Raw genomic sequence first — 21,647 nt, forward strand, 5'->3', positions numbered from 1 at the left:
TTTTTAGTTATATTTTTAAAACCTTTTTTAAACCTAAACCACGTGACCGACCTATACGTTACCCTGGAAACCATATGTTGACTTCGTTACAGGTTCCTGTTGTATTGTAAAGTAAAAGGAAAACATGGTTTGTGTTACAATTTTTTAAATCACACGTGAGTACTAAATATTGAATATGCATAGCGCTCCGGTGGATTTATCCTTTAAAGCCATCAGCAACTTGGCAGGTAGTGTTTGATTTCATCTTTTTTTTCTCATTCATATAGCTTCACTCCATCATTTTAGCTTTCCAATGAATTTAGCAATTGTGTTAAACAGTATTATAGGTTAAGAGAAACTAACTTGTAGACCCAATTTATTTGAATAGCCATCAAACGGTTCAATATTGCATATTAAGTTTGTTTCAAACCAATACAGTAGACTGTGAAGGTCATTCATGATGTGCATACATTTTCAGATGCACTGTCAGAAGAACCCAGCAGTGGTCTGCGGCCTTTAAAGAGAAATTCAGAAGGGAAGTTCCAAAGTGGCTCCCTGCGACTGAATAACAATAACATTACAAATCTTTATGACCTCCAGAAGACCATTAGCCACTTTCTGGCTGAACCGTCTCAAGTTGCCTGGCTGGATCTTTCGTTTAACCGGATCACCAACATAGACAGGGTGAGTTCTCTCGATGAACAGTTTGAAGTGATGAAAAAAAAAAGTAAAGCAAAAGTTTTACACTGTAACCCCTCAGTCTCCACTTTGTTGCAGCGAGTAGAGCTGAGCTGGTACCGTGCAGTGGAAAAGCATCATACTATTACACACATCCGTTATATGGAATTGGATATGAAATGTGTTTGTGTTTCCAGGTTTTGTGTGAACTGCCTCAACTGCGTGTGTTGTATCTTCACGGCAACTGCATTTTCACATTATCAGAGGTGGACAAGCTGGGGGTTCTTTCACATCTACACACCATCACTCTACATGGAAATATCATTGAATCCAACAAGGCCTACAGGTGAAGACAATGTCAATACTTTTAAATGATCATGAATTCTAATGAGTATTTTCATCCCATTTAGGAATCACGTCATATTTGCTCTGCCAGGATTAAAGTCAATGGACTTCAGTGTTGTTACCCCGCAGGAGCGACTCTTGGCACAAATTTCTCACCGCAGTAGCAACTCAGGCAGAAGAAATGTGAAGCGTCACTGACTGTAAGCTCCCTTATGATGCATTGAAGTCACACCTGTTTCACAAAACAGCACATATATTAAGATAGTAAGTTCACAACCTTCCAAATATATTATATGTAACATTAACAGAGCCCTCCAGAAATAAAATAGCACCCCTATTGTCACCTTTACACTCATATTACCCCATATAGTACCCATAATAAGTTCACAACCTTCCAAATATATTGTATGTAACATTAACAGAGCCCTCCAGAAATAAAATAGCACCCCTATTGTCACCTTTACACTCATATTACCCCATATAGTACCCGTAATAAGAGTAAATAAGCCATTTAAGACAAAAGACTCACGCACATGTGTGTTGATGTAAATGTGATCTCTAGGGGAGTGGAGTGGCAGGTGGACTGGAAGTGACATTAGCGGTTCAGAGTTGAGTCTCAGCTTGGCATGGGTTACTGCAGCAATAGTAGCCCGTGTTTTTGTTTGGGATTATTCTGTCTGTTGTGAGATCATTCAAACCTGTAATAAAATTCTGTTGTTCTGGCAATCAAGGATCAAGTCTGGCCTTATATTAATTAAGGCTTAATTTAGGCAAAAAATACATACGAGTGTGTATATTTTTTTGGACTAACACCGGATCATATTTGACCATGAAACAGCATCATTTATTCATATAGTTATGGAAAACTGCGCTCGAGTGAAGCCGAAGTGGATTCGAACCCCAAAGTGGTTTTGTTGCATTTACGAAGAAATACAATCCCAAGTTTGAAAAGATGAGAAGAAAATTATAATTAATAATAACTGTAATGAAACACAATAGCTGTTGGAAGTTTTTAATGAATTAACAGGGGAAAAAAACAATTTTTTGGGGTACTAGCCTAAGATATTACAAATATATTTCAGGTAATATTACACATCTCAAAACAAAACAGGAAAAAAATGCTAAGAACCCAATGCTGAAAGCTCAAATGTGTGGCTTAGAATAAATCCCAGCCCTGCACAAGATCCCTTTGGAGGTTTAGGAGCATCATTGCTGTGCTCCTTGCTCATGCATACAGTCTTTGTGCGCTCTCTGAAGAGCGACACTATCTTTAAAAACACAAAATAAATAATCTTGGATCAATTCATCAGTTGCACGGATTGTTAACGCTCTCCCACACTGCTACAATGGTTAGTTTTTTTTTTCGATTAATACCAACAAATCAATCATATTACAACTTGGCAATGGAAAAAAGCTTTGAAAGCCAACAAACACAGCCCCTCGGGAGTTCTTGGTTTTCATGAAAAAGGTCGTCACCACCATGTATCGCAGCCAATCTTGACCGATGACAACACCTTCTACAATCATCTTCTGTTTTAGAATTAGTCAGAAAAACTGTACAAAGAAGGCAAAAAAATACACATCTGTCCCTGCAGCTCCCATCGACCCACCCTCTTCTGAAACATACGACCCAATTTCACAGAATTTGTGAAATTACGGGATTAGAAACCGAGTCAGACTACGCTGCAGGGCAGCCTGTTTACATCCTCAAAATGGCTACTATCACTGATCAGAACATCCTCAGGATGAAATGGTTAATAAAAGCTATCTACTATTCTGTCTGGAGTGAAGTGTTTTATTTATGTTGGAAAAATAATCCCCAATTTGTCATCTGGGTATCCAAAAATAAACATGCCTTCCATTAGTGATGACAAAGAACAACTAGCAGGGTAAGTAATGAACAGTTTGTATATGTTAGAACGACTCAATGACCTGTGATTGTGGTCCAACCTTGCAATGTTGAGGCTGGAGCCAAAGCTAAGTAGTACAAAATGATTCCATCGGTGGACGGGCGGAAGGGTGAGGATGCAGGGGTGACAGTGACAGACAAACCAGATGTGAGGAGTAATTTACAGGCCGGTGTTGAATCAAGGAATAGCAAATTGAACCACCAGTTCTTCCTTTGCATCCACTTTGATTTGAGAAATTGCACTGTAAGCATACGCGGCTATCTTGGATACCTGGAAAGAAACAGTCAATTTAGATCACTTGCATCGTTTTTGGGGGGTAGCACATTTAATTACACTTTGTGTTTCTATTTTTTAAATACATAAATGTGTTGCGCAAGTTACCTGCTGAACGTCTGAGTATGGCACCAGGTCACTGGCAAGTACTTGGTGGGGCTGGCTAGTGAGTGAAGGGAGAGCGAGGGCTTTCTTCTGGGGAATACTGCTGCTCACTACAGCCAGTTTTGTACTGGAAGGAAAAAAATATATACAACTTAAATCCCTAACATTTTATTAGCCTGCGACACATTCTAAAAATAATATTTAACTAAAACAAAACCAAAAAAAATGCAAAAATGACAAAATCAGCAAAGATTTTTTAAAATAATAATATAATATATATAATATAATGCAATATACTAAGTTCTATGTGAAGTATTTCCATAAAGGCCTCATATTAACTCTCTAACAAGATCTCAGTGTATAGACTGGTCATATATCTCATCTCGTTTCATGTTATCTACATACTGTTTTTGTCTTAAAGGGACAGTTCAGATTTTTTTTTTTTACATGAATTTGCATGGTATCCCCATTATCAGTGTAGTGCATCAACGGTGACTTTTCCCCCCACTTTGTCCCGTGAGCTGAGTTCTGGTCGTTTTTTGTGTGTTTAAGAAAGTAGCTCCAGCTACCTCAAAACAATATGCATTCAAAACAGTACATACATTTGCACCACAAAACCGTTGTACGTTGTTGTGTATGTGTTCCACAGTGTTTACACAAGACCGCTGCAAGGCGAGAGAGTCCCCAAAAAGGGACGACCACAATGACAATAAACATACCTGTATTGCCGAGCTTTATCCATGTATTCATGCTGCTCCATCATAACGGAGTCAGCCGCTGACACATCGATGATGTTCCTGCACAATAAACACAACACGTTTTTTACTTTGTTTTGAACTAAACTCTACTGCTGCACGGATAATTAGCTTACTGTGCCGTTTTGGTGAGGATGGATGTGAGCAGGGCCTGTTCATCTGTTCGGGCCGAAGGCGGAGTGGGAGTAATCCAGTCTGTGCCATTTGGGGGTTTGCTGACAGGGTTTGGGTGGGTGATGAGCGGCTTGCGTTCAGGATCCTTGACAAGGATAAAGAATACATGTGATGTACATTACGCTTGTTTGGAGAAACTGTGTGGAGTGATTTAAAGACACAGTCACCTAAACCATAGTGCCATAATGTATTGCCATAATGTATTTTAAACATGTTGGGGACTCCAATGGGTATTAGCTGAATATAGTAAGTCATGAGACTCAGTAAAAAACAGGAACATGGTATCCTGTGACACTCTGTAAGAACTTCGGTTCCCCTCTGCTTCACTCAATGTTATTTCAAGAAGTAGCTAAAGTTTATTGTTATCATAACCAAGCAACTCGTGATAGCTCCTCTTTTTCATTTCAACAATGCTAAATTTCCCAGTGTACAAGCTAGGCCGTAAGTGATGGCTTCAACGGACAAGCTAAAAGGTACAAAAAGCATTAAAACCACCACTGAGTAAACGCGAATCCACCGAAACAATGAATTATATACTCTTAATGTCTTCGGAACACTTGAAAGTCACACATATGTAACAGCAGACAGAGTAGGGCTATCAGTGGAGCTAAGTTTAGCTAGCTATGGGCTAACTACCTGATCTGCTGTCTCGTTGTCGCTGCTGTAACAACACCCCATGGCAGCGTCCGGTCCACTCCAGCTTCCCGTTTTCACAAAGACAGCAACCGCCTTTGTCCTCACGAACAAACATAAAACTTATCTTGAGTCTATTTCGACTTCATGTAAGGGCAAAGTAGCCACTGTCCGCAGCAGCTCCACGGACGAGCTATCACATGACAGCTGCACTGTGAGCAACAACACCGGCGCCACTTCCGGTATTTGAGACGTAAATGTTACGCCACGGCGCCATTTTTAAACGTGACCGTCATTTAACATTAGAAGATATTGTTTAAATACCCCGTTTTATGATAAACCGTTAAATTCATTATTACAATGACGACCTGGTTTTATTATGTTCATTCTGATGGCTTTAGAAGTTATATATATTTTTTAAAACAAAGACAACGTTGCCAAGATAGGACGTTGCTCCTTGTGACATCAATTGTTTGGGCTCGCGCTGGTGACGTATAACGCTATCACTGATGTACAAATAAAGTTTTTTTTAAAAAGCATGCAATTCTTATTGAATTAAAATTGAATTAAATACTTGAATGCCTTCCAAAATGGCACAATCTATCAGCACTGCACCAGAAGGTGCTCCGGTAAAACAGCATTTATGTTATTTATTTACATTGTTTTGACTTCCTGTTTGTAATTACAAGTCAACGTAGTCTGATGTGGTAATGTGCTTTTCAACTCTACAATGAATTTGTCTGTTAATTTTGATAAATAATAATTTTCTGTGTGACTTTATACATTGATTATATTGATTAATTTCAAATTTGATGATGTGTGTAAGCAGGAATATTTTTTGAAGGTCTGTGGTTTCTATCCTCAGGATGTCAGAACAAGCTCTTCACCGACCTTGCAGGTGTCAGACCCGGACTATCCCAGCACATCCAAACTCCTCACCCCGGGGATCCCTAAATCTTCCTCCTCCAGCAACTGTATCCCATCCAGCTCCAGCTCCACATCCAGTTCCACACCCGGCTCTCCAAAAGCAAACTTGGATCCCCCACCAAACTCTCCCACCTCCTCCTCGTCTTTGTCCTCCTTTTCATCCCCTTCCAGCTCCTCCACGTCCTCATCTTCCTCCTCGTCTGACAACTGGGTCTGTGTTAGCGATGATCAAGATAAAGTGATCTTGAAGAGGGTCCCGATTGTGGCTCACAAAAAGATCTATGCAACTGGCAGGAAACTCATTCGGAGGCCTCAACTGAGGTGGGTGAGGAAGCTCATGAAGGAAAGGAATAAGCAGCGGAGACGAAAAAAAGTTGCAACAAATCCAGAGTATCAGCCTCCACAATAATGTTACACATACAGCCCCAAAATATGTATTTTTCCATTTTAGGAGATCTGCAATACATCATATTTTTCCACATTTTGTTGTGCCTATGTTATGTTAATTAGTTTATTTTTTTTTTCAGCTTTTTACAGCTGACCATACTGCATTCTTTACATTGATTTTTTAAAGTTGTTGATGAAAACTAATTCAAGTTAAAAAAGCTTAATCCTACAAAGAGACGAATACAAGAAACAGCAGAAGAAAACAGCAAGATGAGACTTACGTTACAGCCTCCCTAGACCAGGGGTCTCAAACACGCAGCCCGCGGGCCAAATGTGGCCCGCAGGACACCAGTTTGAGGCCCCCGCTTTGATATGAAAGTTTAATGTCAGTGCGGCCCGCACAAGTTTGATATGGATGCTGTATGGTATCATGTACCCAGAAAAAATTATTACGTTTGATTAATGTTCATGTTAAAGGTTAAATAACTCTTAATAGTTATCCTCCCTATCCGTGTGGAAGTGGTAAGTTTTTGGATATTTAAGTTTAAAGGAAATAGCTTGAAGGCTACGGTATAGGTCGCTAGCTCTCTAGTTTGCGAGTTAGCATGTGTCTCAAGACCCTGCAGTTGCGCAATATGTTGTAAATAAAAAGAGTATAAATGTGACTATAGTCGTGTTTTGTCATGTCTACAGGGCTCTAATAATGCTTTGTTCATTTTAATCTGAAAAAAATAATTTGTCTACCCACCAACTACATGTGGTTTCTTAAGTTTTTTATTATTTGCAGTTTTATTATTATTATATTCATTTATTACTGATTGACTTTCTTTATTTGTTTATTTATTTTTCATCTTATTTTTGTGCAGAACAATAAAAATTAAGATATTTGAGAACAGTGGAATGTTTTATCAGTGCTTTTATTATAGAAAATCGGAACCAAAGCACTGAAAGAGCCCATTTAGGCATTTAAAAAACAAGCAATGTCACCTTGAAATGAAGTAATGTGTTCATGACGCTATAACCAGTTGAAGTCTGCGAATGGAAGACTGGTCAAGGCCAAAGTAAAGTCAGTCAGCATATTGGCAACTGCTGACTGACAGGCAAGCATGGGGAAGGCCTCGTGGACCAAACCAGTTCATGTAGCTATGGGGTAGGTAGGTTAATGTAAATGGACCAAGATCGACAGAAAGACCAGTTAAGCATGACTGAAACCAATGGAGGACAGTTCCTTTTTATCCTCCATATGTCTCCAGGTAGAACAGAGGGATCTAAAATCTAAATGCACCAGCATGAATTCCCCTTAAAGTGTGATATCAGAAGTATTTTAAGTAGTCAATTTAAACTGGACTACTGTATACCTGAGGAAAACATGCAGAATAAGCACTAGTCGTTTTCAGACATTTTATTGAAGATAAAACTGTAAGAACCATTAGAAAAGGAAGAAATAAAATACATTTTATATAAGTAAAGGTGCATTAAAAGTGAGCGTTTGCTTTTTTTTTCCCCCTTCACATCTTGTTCCTCCGCATCATCATCTGTGGAATAAATTAATCAGATTAGAAGAATTTTTTTATATTGTTGCATCCTATACTATATAATCGTGCTAACCGACAGATTGCAGCAGCAGTTTGCGGGCGTAATTACTTCAGTTATTACGGTTGCGTGACAGCAAATGCGGTGACATCACTCAAAATGAGCAAATTAAATAGTTTCTTACCATACAGTGACATAATGGAGACTATATTGACAGGTACTATGGTATAGTATAGTACTATATTGACAGTTAATATGGTACCCATTATGTCACTGTATGGTCATATCACCTCGTACTTCGGTACTGGACAAAAAAAAACACAAAAAAAACAACTTAAACTATATTAGGAAAGCAGGAAGTGAACAAATGTAACAGTTACTGATTGTAAAAGTACCAGACGGAGGGGTAGGATTTAATAAGCTTTGCTTCTTCCTACTCCTTTTGGACATGTGGAACTGTGAACTGATTATGGGATGCACTCAATTGTAATCTGATGCATGTTCAAATGAAATGAAACCATTACCATTACAATTCTTGAGAAGCATGCCTTGCTCAACAGGAAAAGCAAACGTTTGAAAGTGAATGGACGGACCAATGTATGTCCAGTCTTCCAGAATCCAGTGTCCAGGCTACCTAAAACATCCTACATTTAAGAGAACCGGGATTCAAACTTGAGCGAGGATACACATTTACCTTGCGAGCGTTTTCTGTGAGCCGTGGAGACTTTGCAGACCTTCTGACGGTTTGTGGGGAGTTCCTGGTCTCCCGAGAGAGCACTTGGGGTGACTTGAAGCTGCCACACCTGCCCGCTCGTCCCACTGCAGCCGGCATGTTTTCTTTGGCCAGCACATCAGTGGGAGGCCTCTTTGAGGTTTTGCCTGGTGATTTGCGGGTGGAGCTCCGTAGCTTACTAAGGCCTTTTTTCAGATAGCTGTTGTTTTTCTTTGGGGTGTTGTCGATTGTGAACATCATGGATTGTCTCCGGTCAGCCTGAGAATAAAATGTGGAAGATGATAATGTAGTTGAATTCTCTTGAAGCAACAGAGTCTACAATAAGTAGAGTACTTGGCTGCCACCAGCAGAAGTGCTGTTCATTCAGCCTCAATAATGACAACATGAATGACAACATGATGTCGGCTATGGGAAATTAGGCATAAATATCATATTTTGGAAAATATATAATTTATCAATAAGTTACTTTTCCTAAAGATGATCAGGGGATTTTAGTCTAAGGCCCATCCCATATCCTGTACTCAAACCAGATTTGTTGTACAGTAAACCTCGGATATATCGGATTCAATTGTTCCCACTGGTTTTGTCCGATATAAGCGAAATCCGTTATATGCGTATACCGGAAAATGTCCGTTTTACGCATATATCGGATTTATATCCGGTATATGCGTAAATCGGATTTTATCCGTTATAAAAAGGCACTTCCTTGACTATGTTTCCAATGTACCTGGACGCGCAGGCAATGCTGCAAACGCTGCAAATGACGTCGTATAGCGGCCTGTCACGATTCGGCGAATCGGAGCGCCACGATGCGGCCATCCGATATATGCGAGGGAAATTTCATGGAAATGCATTGGAACGGGACTGGAGATTTTGTCCGAAATAGGCGAAATCCGTTATAAAAAATCCGATATAGGAAATGAATTTTTATTGGAAATGCATTACAGAAAAATTGGTTCTTTTTTATCTGTCCGTTGTGAGCGAATTTCCGATATATCCGAGGTTCACTGTATAAACGTTGAATGTCAAACGTACTGGACTGAGGGCAGGGTGAAGTTGAGTGCTGGAGGGTCCACTGTTGATGTTCTTGTTTTTGGGAGTGAGGGGACGAGGGAAGCAGCTGGCCTTCAACTTTTTCTGTTGGAGAGGAAATTTAAAAAAAAAGGTGACACCAAACCTTTGCACCAGAGAACCACATGACAGAAGAAGTTTTAGAAGGGCACAGAAAATCCAAAATAAACACAAACCAACCTCAGGTGACGACTGATGGACAGATAAAGTCGACGCCGACCGCTTTGTGTTTTTCGGGCTTCTCAGCTGAGAGGATTTGATTGACTTGGACGGCGGCTGGCCAGCCATCAAGGACAAACGGTGAGAACGGGAGTTGGCCGCCGGCATGGACTGTCCCGGCATGAGGGAGTGGCGATGAGAAGCCAGAGAGTCCAGCAGCTGGCCTGGCATAACGGATGCCCGACGAATAGTTTCTGATGGGTCTCCATTACGCACCTCTTCATCGGTGAAAATAAATGTGCTTTTCTGGCAGGGCTGGAGGGAGAAACGCGGTGACGTGAACATAGAGGACATTTTAGGGGAACTGGGGAAAGCAGCAATTATATACCATAGTAAAGTAAAGGTACCTACAACACAGAACTGTGATGATACTTTAGCATGCTCAGGTGGTCAAAGTTCTCAAAAAGTACAGTAGTTGGCTGGATGGATACTTTGTTACATTTGTGAATGGGGAAATATTAGTCTCAAATGTTGTGTAACTTTTTTGTAGTCTGGTTTCCTCCCCGTTTCTGCTAAATAAATGAAGGTACTGTTGATCCACCAACCTCAAACTCCACAGGGTAGCTGCTCTTGAGATGAGGAAGGCAGGCTTTGTTCCTGGCCTGGAGCTCCGCGATCCTCATCCAGTCATTTGGTGCACCGTCTGGCTCGTTCTCTGCCCCGACACAGAACGTGCTAGTGGCTGAACACACACACAGATTGTGAAGTTGAAATGTGCGCCCGTGGTGCGCCCGTGGTTTCATACTTACTCTGTGAATGGAGCGTGCTTCGCCGATACCCAGGAAGACCAATGAGCTGATCGCTGGCAGCCCCGCTCATTTTAGCAGGCGTGTCAAAAAGCTCCATGGGAAGCGGACGTCCAGCGTGGGCCCCGGAAAGGTTGGGCTGTGAGCGAGCTGAAGTGAGGCTGTAGAAAGACTCCTCGCCTTCAACGCCACCTGGAGTTTTCTGTCGAGGTTACAACAAAAGGTTCATGTTCATTAATAACAGTGTATGACAGTCAAATGTCACTTGAAAGGCATGTAGATGTATTACCTTTGTCAGGGTGATGTTTATAACCTGTGTGGTCCTGCGTCTTTTGACAGAAGATGATGGATTTCTGAAGACTGAATCCTGTCCCGTTTTGTTCTCTGCGCTGGTCCTATTAGTGAGAGGTAACTGATATGCCTCATTTTGCAAATATAGTTAAACAGCAAACACTCAACGACAACAACACTCACCTGCTGGCATGTCTAGTATTTATAGGAGTAAAGTAAAGAGTTTCCAGTGATTCAGCTTGCAGACCATGACGTTTGGCGGCCAGTCTCTCAGAACTACGAACGAGAGGTGTGCTCGATTCACCAGGTGCTGAAAGCGACCTGCAAAACATAAGGCCGTTTTCGACTTCAGTATTTGCTGCCATGTGTTTTTCCTTTGTCAGATTCCTGCCTTCCTTCACTTTCAGTGCTTCAATCGTGATAAAAGTGCTACCTTGTATTGTTCAGAGAGTCTTCTAGGGAGCTTTGGTCCAGACTGTCAGAGCTCATGGTTCTCTTGGGCTGCACTTTAGCGTGCGGAACCTCCAAGTAACAGGATTCCGATGTGCCTCCTTGGCCAGATATCCGATTCTGCGCCCGTAGGTTTTGGTCAGCAAAGGCAACCTTAAAAAAAAAAAGTAACCAGTAAGTGACAGAGACTATCTTGCATCATATAAAACAATTCAGACACCTCATGATGGAAGTCTTCTACTCCTGAATTGCTGTACACAGGATGAACATTTGTCAAAACATATGTTACCATTGCTATTTTTTCATCCATTCATTTTCTACCGTTTATCCTCATGAGGTTCGCGGGCCTGGACTGGTCACCAGCCAATCACAGGGCACATATAGACAAACAACCATTCACACTCACATTCATACCTATGGACAATTTGGAGTCGCTAATTAACCTAGCATGTTTTTGGAATGTGGGAGGAAACCGGAGTACCCGGAGAAAACGCACGCATGCACGGGGAGAACAAGCAAACTCCACACAGAGATGACCGAGGGTGGAATCGAACCTAGGTCTCCTAGCTATGTGGCCTGCATGCTAACCACTTTACCACCGTGCAGCCCCTTTTGCTATTTATACCTACTATATAGGGTCATAAATGGGCTGCACTGCACGGCGGTCGAGTGGCACAGCTAGTAGACCAGGGTTCAATTCCACCCTCGGCCATCTCTGTGTGGCGTTTGCATGTCCTCCCCGTGCATGCGTGGGTTTTCTCCGGGTACTCCGGTTTCCTCCCACATTCCAAAACACATGCTAGGTTAATTAGCGACTCCAAATTGTCCATAGGTATTAATGTGAGTGTGAATGGTTGTTTGTCTATATGTGCCCTGTGATTGGCTGGCCACCAGTCCAGGGTGTACCCCGCCTCTCGCCTGAAGACAGCTGGGATAGGCTCCAGCACCCCCCGTGAGGAAAAAGCGGTAGAAAATGAATGAATGAATGAGTGTAAATATGACTATAGGGGTGTTAGTTTGTCTGCATTGCTCTAATGTTAGAAAAACATTTAGAATGTAAACGAGTATTTATGTTCCAACTATGGTAAGGTATTTTGTGGAATTTTCCTTAATGAGCAACCAGTTAACCCCAGTAAATGAAGGACTATTGTACTGGTTCCCATCAAGAGTACATGGTCACCATGCACTGACGTAGATAAGACATAACCAACCTGTGCCTCCAAATGGGCCAGCTTGCTTCGCATGTTTTCTTCCTGGCTTTTAGTCTTTTCCAAATCCAACTGAAGCAGTTTGTTTTCCATAGCCATGGCCTTCAGCTCACGCTCTCTCACTTCCAGGGAATGCTTGAGCTCGGCTGTTTCCTCTTGGCTAGCAATGAGAAGCTGCTTCTTGTCATTGTAGTGACTCGCTGCCTTTTCCATCTACAACACAGTATGTTAGCATTTCTAGATATTAGTATCATAGAATAGTACATAGAATACACACAAAAAAAAGAACCAGTCACACTAACCTGAGCCTTGTAATGTTCCACAGCTTCTGATTTACCAGAGAGCTGCTCCTGCAGATCCTTCAGCTTCTCCTCGTTTTTTTCCATCTCTTTCACGAGCGTCAATTTCTCCAGTTTCTGTAGTTCAAGATCTTGCTTTAGCATTTGTTCCAGCTTATACGAGGCCACGTTCTCCCTTTCTGTGGCCTGCTTGGTTTGAAGAAGTCTCTCCTTCTCCAGAACCAGCACTTCCACTTGTTTCTCCAAGGCTCTCTGGTCGTTTTGTGCCTGGAGTACCTTGGCCAAGAGGTCTTCTTTTTCTCTTGTGAGGACAACTTGAAGCTCCAGGTCTCCTTCTCTTTGCTTCAGAGTTTTATCTTGGGCTTCTTTGTGTTGTTTCAAATCCGCACTGACTGAGACGAGCTGAAGCTGAAGCTGCTCAACGAGTTGAGAAGACTCCTGCTGACTTTCAGATAACTGATGCTCTCGTTCTTTAAGTTTGAGAGAAATGCCTTCCAGCTCTCCTTTGAGATGCTCTATCTCCTGCTGGAGTTTGTGTGTTTTTTTGGAGGCCTCGTCCTGAATCGCAGCTAGCAGGTTAGCGGTGGTATGAGCCTCCTCGTTTGCCTTTTGAAGCAAGTGAGCTTGGGTAGAAACCTCAGCACGGAAGGTCTCCAGGTTGTGGTCTTTTTCAGCTGCTTGGGTTTTGACTGCCACCAACTCGGTCTGAAGGATGTCGAGTTTCTCTTCAGCCCTGAGGAGGAGATTCTCTTTCGCGTCGTGACATTCTTTGAGTTTCACAATCTCTTGTTCAAACGAGGAGATCTGCTTGCGCAGAAGCTCTTCGTTTTGGACCCGTTCTTCAAGGTTCCTGTCTGCCTCTTTCTGTTGTTGTGCCAGCAGATCATTCCTGGACTGAACGTCCTCCTCAGCCTTCCTCGTGGAGGCATCAAGAGACTCCACTCGTGTCTTTAAATGTTGGATCTCCTGACAAAGCAATTTGGAATGCTCGGTGTTGGAAGCGTTGAGCTGCACAATGCGGTCTTCTTTTATTCGTACCTCCGCATCCAATCTCCTCACCTCTTCTTCTGATGCGGACAGCTGACCCTGCAGGAGCTCTTTCTGGCGAACGCTTTCCTGCTCCTGCGTGATCATCGTCGCTAGCTGAGTCTGAACCTGCTGCTCAGCTTTGGAAAGCAAATCAGCGACCTCGGCTAATTGGCGTTTTAGCTGACTGATCTCCTTCTGGAGCACATCAGCCTGGCATGAACCTTCTGCTTTCAGCGTGGCGAGCTGTTCTTCTTGAGACTGTATGCACTTCTTAAGTACATTTACTTCCTCTGTAGACGATCCAAGTAGGCTTTGATACTTGTCTCTTTCTTGGGAAATCTCCAATTCTTTTATCCGAGCTTGCTCTTCTGTCATTTGCAGGGTTTGAATTCGGTTCTTCAGACTGTCAATGTCATTCTTAAGCGCCTCGCATTGCTCGGTGTTATCTGCTTTCAGCACATCTATCTGGTCCGATTTGGTTTGGACGTCCTCTTTTAATAGTTGGGCCTCCTCCGCCAGGACCTGGTTCTGCTGTGTAAGCGTCTCCATCTGAACGGTGTTCTCTTGCTGCTGCGTGACTATGAAGTCTTCTTTGGCCTTCACTTGGTTCATCGCAACGGAAAGAGAATGGTTCATATTTTCCAGCTGCTTATCCAGACCCTCGATCTTCTGTTCAAGAAGTTCAGAACAGGTAGCGCTGTCCTTCTTGAGGAGACCGAGCTGTTCCTCCGTGGCACGTAGTTCCGCGATGAGTCTGTTCACCTCTTGCTGAGAAGAAACCACCTGCGTCTGCAAGGCGTCTATATGCTGGGTGCTCTGTGATTGCTGTTTAGCAAACAGGCTTTCCTTTGATTGCAAACGCTCCTCAGCATCCTTCAAAGATGAACTGAGAGACTCCACCTTCTCCTCCAGAGTTTGGATGTTTTCATGAAGATGTGCTGACTTCTCGGAAAACTGCTCATTTAACAAAGTAATATGTTCCTCTTTGGTCGAGATCTGCTCCTTCATGGAGCTTACGCTCTCCTCAGAAGCGGTCAGCTGCTGCTGGAGAAGCTCTTTCTGGAGAACACTTTCCTGCTCCTGCTTCTCAAGAAGCTCCTGCAGAGATCGAACACGTTCCCCAGCCTTTGCCAAAGAAAGAGTGAGAGATTCGAGTTCAGTTTCGAGGTGTCTGATCTGCTCCAGTAGGTCTGCAGACCGCTTGGAGGCGTCATTCTGCAGCACGACAAGCTGCTCGTTTTTGGCTTCTATTTCAGAGGTAAGTCGCCGAGCCTCTTCTTCACCGCTTAAAATCCGTTGCTGCAGAGCCTCCCTTTGCTGGATATTATCTTGTTGACTTTGAGCCAATAAGGCTTGCTTAAGTCCAACTTCCTCTTCAGCACGTTTGACAGACACGGTAAGATTCTCGGCTTGTAATGTTAAAGTACAGATTTTATTCTGGAAAATGTCTTGCTGATCGGAACACTTTGAACGCAATTGGGCCAGCAGTTGGTCTTTGGTTTCAATTTCATTTTGGTTTTTCTGCCTTTCAACTGTAAAAACCTCAACTTCTTCCTTCAGAGTGTTAATTTGTTGGTCCTTGTCCGCCAAACGGGAAGTTAAATCTTGACATTTCGTTTCAAGATTTTTCAGTTTGTTTTCAAGCTGGATGAGAAGATATTCCTTTTCTCTCTTTGTTTCTTTAAGAGTCTCCAATTCTTGTTCAGAAGCAGCGATATGCATCCGCAGTTCGCTCATTTGCTCGGCTTGGTGCTGCTCCATTTGCTCAAGTTCAACTTTATGATCACTTCTGACTTTCTGAAGGGCTTCTCTCTGCTCGTCGATTTCCTTTTGCAGGTTCCCCAAAATCTGATCCTTAGATCGAACAACTGCTTCCATTTGGGACTTCTGTTGAGCAATTTTTTCTTCATAGTCAGCCAGCTGCTGGGTTTTTGCCTCCACGTTGGCCTCGGCTGTCTTCAAGCGGCCAAACGTGCTCTCCAGCTCGTTCTTCAGACGATGAATGTCACACTCCAGTTGGTCTCTCTGACAATTGAAGAGAAGAGAACGGCCATGGTCGCTATTACATTTCAAACCCTGATGGTCTACAACAGAGGTAGGGAACCTATGGCTCGGGAGCCAGGTAGGGCTCTTTTGATGACTGTATCTGGCTCTCAAGCATTTACCACAATAAAAATGTATGTTTGCTAACATTTTAAAGTAAACATCACAGAAATCACTGTTAAAAATATTAAAAATCAACAACTTTCTTATGCATTTTAATCCGTCCATCTATTTTCTACTGCAATACGGCCGACCATATCTATCTTTCCTGATGATATTTTCCAGGTCAAACACCAAAACTCGATTATTACTGGGTAATGCGGTAGTCTACCTCGGTCATTAAGATGTAAATGTAAACTTTCCTCCTTTAGTCAAATAGTCACCTAGCTAAAGCTGCAGAACCAAGCCTTCTGGCAAAGATGGCCAAAAGAATGAAATATACTGAGTACGGTGCAAAACCATGCAGCAGCAGAAGTTGCATTAATGGCAGCAAGTATTTGATTTATTATTGGACACTGCGCTGCTCACAAAAGTGTGCTGGCCACACCCCCTTGGCGTGGGGTAGTGTGCCTGGTCTACATAATTAGAGCCCATTATATCTAAAACTGTTGGTCTTACATAGAAATGCACACATTTTATTGCATTCAATGTTTAAAAAAAATGTATATGGCTCTCACAGATACACATTTTAAAATATCTGGTCTTCATGGCTCTCGTAGCCAAAAAGGTTCCCGACCCCTGGTCTACAAGTTGACTGTACCTCCATTATAGGCCCCATGTTTTCTCCTTCGACTTCATTTGTGGCTTTTCCGATTTCATCCTCTAAACATGAAATCTTTCCCTGCAGAATCTGAATTTCTTCATTCAGGAGATCCTGTGGTGCAATAAAGCAGTGAACATTCATTGTAATAAAGGCTGTTGTATTGATTTAACCTACAATGCAGAACAATTTGCAGAATAATTGCAATTTAGTAACATTCATTCATTTTCTACCGCTTTTCCTCATGAAGGTCGCGGGGGTGCTGGAGCCTATCCCAGCTGTCTTTGGGCGAGAGGCAGGGTACACCCTGGACTGGTCGCCAGCCAATCATAGGGCACATATAGACAAACAACCATTCACACTCACATTCATAGCTATGGACAATTTGGAGTCGCTAATTAACCTAGCATGTTTGTGGAATGTGGGAGGAAACTGGAGTACCCGGAGAAAACCCACGCATGCACGGGGAGGACATGCAAACTCCACACAGAGATGGCCGAAGGTGGAATTGAACTCTGTCTCCTAGCTGTGAGGTCTGAGTGCTAACCACTCGTCTGCCGTGCAGCCCCAGCCTACAGTATAGCTTTCATTCATTCATTTTCTACTGCTTTTCCTCACAAGGGTCACGGGGGTGCTGGAGCCTATCCTAGCTGTCTTCAGGCAAGAGAGACTGGTCACCAGCCAATCACTGGGCACATATAGACAAACAACCATTCGCACTCACATTCATACCTATGGACAATTTGGAGTCGCCAATTAACCTAGCATGTTTTTGGAATGTGGGAGGAAACCGGAGTACCCGGAGAAAACCCCTGCATGCACGGGGAGAACATGCAAACTCCACACAGAGATGGCCGAGGGTGGAATTTAACCAATTTAGTAACATAAAACCATTAAACATTGTTTATTCAATGTGTTTCCAAATACTACATAGACACTACCTTTTCAGCTGTGGCTTGTTTGAGTTCCAACTGAAGGTAATCCGTTCTGGTTCTCCACTCCTCTTCTGTTAATGCTTTGGATTCCATCAACCTGACAACTTCAGCTTCACAGATGCTCAGCTGTGAAGATGCTGCACGCATCTGCGGAAATGCCATTGAGACTTAAAGGGCAGGACATTATACAGTGGTGTGCAAAAGTCTTGGGTCACCATTTGATACATTGTTTTAGCAATACTTTAATAAGGATAAGGAATTTGAAAGTCACTCAGCAGTGGGCAGTTCTTCCCAAAGATTCATGTATACATTGCATCATTTCAATAGACTATTGGGGCGTTATGGCTTGTCTACAGAGCTCTAATAATATTAAAAACCATATCTAGGACGTTAAACACATTTCCTGTGCTCTCACTATGAAGATATTCCCTTTATTAAATATTAAATCCTACTTTGGGGGCTGAGTCTGGAACCAATAAACTCAATACTTTGGCATGAAACAGGGCACCAGTGTATAGGTGTTCATACCTGGGAAGACAGGACGCCATTCTCCTCTGCGAGTTCAGTCACTTTACGCTCCATCAACAAGGAGTTACTTTTGAAGTCTTTGTTTTCTTTTATAATCTCATTGAGTCGCATTCGTAACCTAAAAGTAAAACACGGGGATACAGAGTAGTGATTGTGGCATTGGAGAAGTTCATGAAGCGGACAATGTTTACTGTATTTTTTTTTCATTGTTATTACAAAATGTAAACAAAGCTTACAAGCTATTCTTGGTTTCAAGTTCATCGACTTGCTTCCTGGCAACCTGCTCTTGATCGTTCTGCTCGTTTTTCAGCTTGTCCAGACGATACTGCAACTGGTTAATATGAGATTCTGATGGGAAAAAAGTGTAGAGAACAACATAAAATAAACATAAATTACAGGATAGTCCAATGAAAGTATTACGTCACATGTTTAGTGCACATTTGTTGTATAAAACTAACTAACTCCATAAACAACAACAAAGTGTGGCACCTTTCTGTGCAATGAGCGCAATCTTGCTGGTGAGCTCCTTCTCCAGTCCATCTATGTAATCCCTCTCCTTGAACATCTGTCTTTTCAGCTTCCTCAGCTGGAATTTGGGGGTGTTCATTATATCCTGAAGAGGAGATTTGCTGTGGAAAATAACCCAAAAGGAAATGAGACACAACATTGGCTTCCTTGTAGAATGGTTTATTCTACAAAATGTGCCATTTTTGATGTAACAGTAAAAGTCCAGAAAGCAGTAATTCCAGGTGTACCACGGAAAATCATCCAATTTCACATTGATCTGATTTTTTTTTTTTTTATTGACTACTAACAATGTATGTTTGTTCATCTATTCATTCTCTATTTTATGCTCTTTAGTTGGGAGGGCAAGGTGAGTAGCGGGGAGAAGATGTGCAAATGGAGGAGCATGTTGAGAAATTTACGTTTCAGAAACGCTGCGACTGCACTATTATGGGGGGGGGGGGGGGGTAGCGTAACAATTTTGGGGAAAAAAAGGAAACTTTGTTATATGCATTTTATTATCTGACACATACTAATTGTAAGGAATATCTTAAAGTGAGAGCTTTCCTCAGCAATTTTAGGCTAATTGCCTATAATTAATTCATCTCTCAATTTTTTTAAAATTGCAACCGCACTATTTACAATTGTTCAATATTTGACATTACCTGGCAGAGGACGACGCCACCGTGTGGATATCCACAAACGTGACTTTCTGTGAGCGGTGGAACACAGGAGAGTCATTGTCCGAGATGGTCGACGTGCTGGAGATGGACGTGCTTCCTGCGTGCTCGAATACTTCACGAGACACGGGTAAAACTGAAATGTGTGAGGACACAGATTAACAAGGAAGGAAATTACCCTGAAATGATCCATGGTGTACATAAGAGGGTTTATGACTCACATCGCTTTGAGAGGTAAGCATCAAGTCCAGTGTTGAGATAAACACAGCCATCACTCTCCATCACAAATGAACCAGTCAGCTTTGCAATCTCCCTCTGAAAAGCAGAAGTCAGCAGGAAAAGATGTTGTGATGTGTTGTGATGTTCTAGCAACAACGGGGTGCTCTGCTTACCTCCACGTCACACTCCAAGGTATCAAGTGTGCACCGATCATTCATCATGTCATGGTAAACCAGCAACAGAAGCACCTAGACAAATACACAAAGAACATGTCAGCTTCACTACAATAAAAGCAGTTCATAGATCAACAATTATACACCATTTGTACCTTTGCAATTTCTACACTGAGGTTAGAGCCGTTTCTTATGTTGTCCCAGGACAATGATGTGCCTTTGCTTGGACTAAATCTGCAATGCTCTAAAGAAGAGGGAGGTTTGTTATCAAATAATCACAAAAAGTTGGAATAATTTACAATTTTAGTGGAAATTACTGCAAATCATTGCATTCAAATCATTTTCTGTGCAAACAATGGAGTGGTAGATCTACAGGTTATGAACACAAACTGTAAACACTGGGTTGGGCAACACCCAAGGTAAAAAAAAAAAAGGTATGTGATACACCCATCTGTTTCTAAGTATGCTGACATACTTAGTTAGTACATGACTAGAAGGATACTTAAAAAAAACATAACCAAACAGACACTTACGTTCAACAAATTCTGCAATTACTTTAAAGCGCTCTTCAATTGTGGTAAATAAAGGTGGGTTTGGCTCCTTTTTCCTGAAAATAGCAGAAACAAACCCCACTGTGTTTTAATGCCCCCTACACTTATTACTTTACATCCATCTACTAGTATTTCTAATACTCACAGCTTGAAAACAACATGAAGCAACAACTCCCCATCTTGTAACGCTTCAATATTAACATCTCGGTGACAAGAGTGTATAGTGCTGACCTGGAAAAACAACATAGAAGTTGGGTCAGTAACCCTAATGATAAGAACTAATGTACAATATATCAACGTACCCATCTGAGAAGAGCCTTAACCCCGCCATTAAGTGTCATCTTGGCGGACCATTTATCGCAAAGGGGTTTGAACCTGTGACCAGGAGATATTGTGTTAGCTACACAGAAAAAGTTTGTCGTAATTTGTCATATGACGCTAGCTAGGTAGCTTAACACAATTACTGGCCTAACTAGAAATTATTAACGTCTTAAAACTGGTCGACTCACCTTTGAAGTTAAGTGCTGTATATAATCTTGTATATGCCTCCTCGTTATCCGAACGCTCTGTTCACCCACAGGGACAACTACCGCGATTTAAACGTCGCACAAATTTAAAACGGGCGTTTCGGTAAAATTAGCCAATCAGGGCTTGTTCTTCTTCTTCCTGGTTTTTACTGGCGTTTGACAAGCAACTTTTAGTGTGCGTTACCGCCATCTACTGGTAAGGAATGTGGATAAAGACGCAAAAAACAAAAGTAAAAAAACTACAATAGAATAAAACAACAAGATAAGATTAATGCTAACAATGTCAACAACTAAATCCTTTTATCCAAGCCTATTTTCCTTGTTTTCCTTCCAGTCGTGTCCTGGATGCAATCACCACAGCTAATCACAGCCGCACCAGCGCCACAAGGAAACATCTATCCAATCAGAGCTCATGTAGCTACGCATTTGAAAAAGGGCGACTAAGATTGGATAAAAAGCCGGAAGTTCCCAGAACATGGCAGTTGTTTTTTTCAAGCCGGACTTTGGACTGAAGTATCCGAGGGGAAAGATGCTGAAATATACTTTAACATAAAATAACAGCTATAATAACAATCACTTCCCCTCCGTTCCATCTAAAGTATGATTATGATTTTTGCATGTATTTTATCAACATAGACACTGTACAAAGAAACCTAAACCACTTGACCGACCTATACGTTACCCTGGAAACCATATGTTGACTTCGCTACATGTACCTGTTGTATTGTAAAGTAAAAAGGAAAACATGGTTTGCGTCACTATTTTTCACAAATTTTTAACTCAACATGAGTACTCATGAATATGCATAGCGGTGGATTTATGTCAGGAGTTGAGGAGATGGTGATATTGAATTCATGCTATACCGAAGAAGAAAACATTTGTAGACGGTCCCTGGACTGCTGATTCGGTGCCGCCTGCTTCCTATAAAGATCAATTTTAGTTAATGGCTCGTTTTGATAAAAAAAAAATGGATTGTAGCTGT

The 21,647-nt window shown here is 41.9% G+C and overlaps 3 protein-coding genes across 6 annotated transcripts; 1 reads left to right on the forward strand and 2 right to left on the reverse strand.

The window, feature by feature from the left end:
* The first annotated feature begins 85 nt into the window (after window positions 1-85).
* Window positions 86-6,596, forward strand: lrrc51 (leucine rich repeat containing 51). Of its 3 annotated transcripts, XM_058080098.1 has the most exons (5): window positions 86-227; window positions 458-663; window positions 855-1,003; window positions 1,068-1,202; window positions 5,718-6,596. In XM_058080098.1, exons 1-4 carry the CDS (start codon window positions 176-178, stop codon window positions 1,198-1,200), a joined length of 540 nt encoding a protein of 179 aa, XP_057936081.1. In that variant the 5' UTR covers window positions 86-175; the 3' UTR covers window positions 1,201-1,202; window positions 5,718-6,596. The 3 variants fall into 3 exon arrangements, with proteins under 3 accessions (XP_057936081.1, XP_057936080.1, XP_057936082.1); XM_058080097.1 differs by lacking the exon at window positions 5,718-6,596 and having other exon boundaries at window positions 1,068-1,620; XM_058080099.1 differs by lacking the exons at window positions 86-227; window positions 458-663; window positions 855-1,003; window positions 1,068-1,202 and adding an exon at window positions 5,392-5,481.
* lamtor1 (late endosomal/lysosomal adaptor, MAPK and MTOR activator 1) lies at window positions 1,999-5,094 on the reverse strand. The gene is made up of 5 exons (XM_058080100.1): window positions 4,856-5,094; window positions 4,162-4,304; window positions 4,010-4,087; window positions 3,294-3,417; window positions 1,999-3,182 (listed from the first exon to the last, which is right to left on the reverse strand). The coding sequence occupies exons 1-5, from the start codon at window positions 4,895-4,897 to the stop codon at window positions 3,090-3,092; spliced, it is 480 nt and encodes a 159-aa protein (XP_057936083.1). The 5' UTR covers window positions 4,898-5,094; the 3' UTR covers window positions 1,999-3,089.
* Window positions 6,597-7,535: 939 nt separating the features above from the next.
* numa1 (nuclear mitotic apparatus protein 1) lies at window positions 7,536-21,029 on the reverse strand. 2 transcript variants are annotated; one of them, XM_058080091.1, is made up of 25 exons: window positions 20,742-21,028; window positions 20,648-20,706; window positions 20,441-20,513; window positions 20,284-20,369; window positions 20,121-20,194; window positions 19,743-19,831; window positions 19,588-19,662; window positions 19,417-19,510; window positions 19,181-19,331; window positions 18,501-18,640; window positions 18,248-18,359; window positions 18,012-18,129; window positions 17,490-17,630; window positions 16,549-16,662; window positions 12,720-15,770; window positions 12,421-12,630; window positions 11,193-11,362; window positions 10,943-11,080; window positions 10,758-10,863; window positions 10,472-10,670; window positions 10,268-10,404; window positions 9,684-9,977; window positions 9,468-9,569; window positions 8,394-8,690; window positions 7,536-7,701 (listed from the first exon to the last, which is right to left on the reverse strand). In XM_058080091.1, exons 3-25 carry the CDS (start codon window positions 20,477-20,479, stop codon window positions 7,675-7,677), a joined length of 5,964 nt encoding a protein of 1,987 aa, XP_057936074.1. In that variant the 5' UTR covers window positions 20,480-20,513; window positions 20,648-20,706; window positions 20,742-21,028; the 3' UTR covers window positions 7,536-7,674. The 2 variants fall into 2 exon arrangements, with proteins under 2 accessions (XP_057936074.1, XP_057936075.1); XM_058080092.1 differs by having other exon boundaries at window positions 10,268-10,377; window positions 20,648-21,029.
* Between the last annotated feature and the right edge of the window lie 618 nt (window positions 21,030-21,647).

The sequence above is a fragment of the Doryrhamphus excisus genome, chromosome 8 (assembly GCF_030265055.1).
Source record: "Doryrhamphus excisus isolate RoL2022-K1 chromosome 8, RoL_Dexc_1.0, whole genome shotgun sequence".
Classification (NCBI taxonomy): domain Eukaryota; kingdom Metazoa; phylum Chordata; class Actinopteri; order Syngnathiformes; family Syngnathidae; genus Doryrhamphus; species Doryrhamphus excisus.

What these genes read in the sequence shown, in the direction of transcription:
- lrrc51 (XM_058080098.1), top strand. Translation starts at nt 176, where the DNA reads ATGCATAGCGCTCCGGTGGATTTATCCTTTAAAGCCATCAGCAACTTG. An exon ending in GGATCACCAACATAGACAGG is followed by an intron (nt 664 to 854) that starts GTGAGTTCTCTC and finishes TTGTGTTTCCAG; the next exon opens with GTTTTGTGTGAACTGCCTCA. An exon ending in GAATCCAACAAGGCCTACAG is followed by an intron (nt 1,004 to 1,067) that starts GTGAAGACAATG and finishes CATCCCATTTAG; the next exon opens with GAATCACGTCATATTTGCTC.
- lamtor1 (XM_058080100.1), bottom strand. Translation starts at nt 4,897, where the DNA reads ATGGGGTGTTGTTACAGCAGCGACAACGAGACAGCAGATCAG. An exon ending in ATCCTCACCAAAACGGCACA is followed by an intron (nt 4,088 to 4,161) that starts GTAAGCTAATTA and finishes TTTATTGTGCAG; the next exon opens with GAACATCATCGATGTGTCAG. An exon ending in GATAAAGCTCGGCAATACAG is followed by an intron (nt 3,418 to 4,009) that starts GTATGTTTATTG and finishes TTTTCCTTCCAG; the next exon opens with TACAAAACTGGCTGTAGTGA.
- numa1 (XM_058080091.1), bottom strand. Translation starts at nt 20,479, where the DNA reads ATGACACTTAATGGCGGGGTTAAGGCTCTTCTCAGATGG. An exon ending in GACTCTCTGAACAATACAAG is followed by an intron (nt 11,081 to 11,192) that starts GTAGCACTTTTA and finishes TATGTTTTGCAG; the next exon opens with GTCGCTTTCAGCACCTGGTG. An exon ending in AAGCACGCTCCATTCACAGA is followed by an intron (nt 10,405 to 10,471) that starts GTAAGTATGAAA and finishes GTGTGTGTTCAG; the next exon opens with CCACTAGCACGTTCTGTGTC.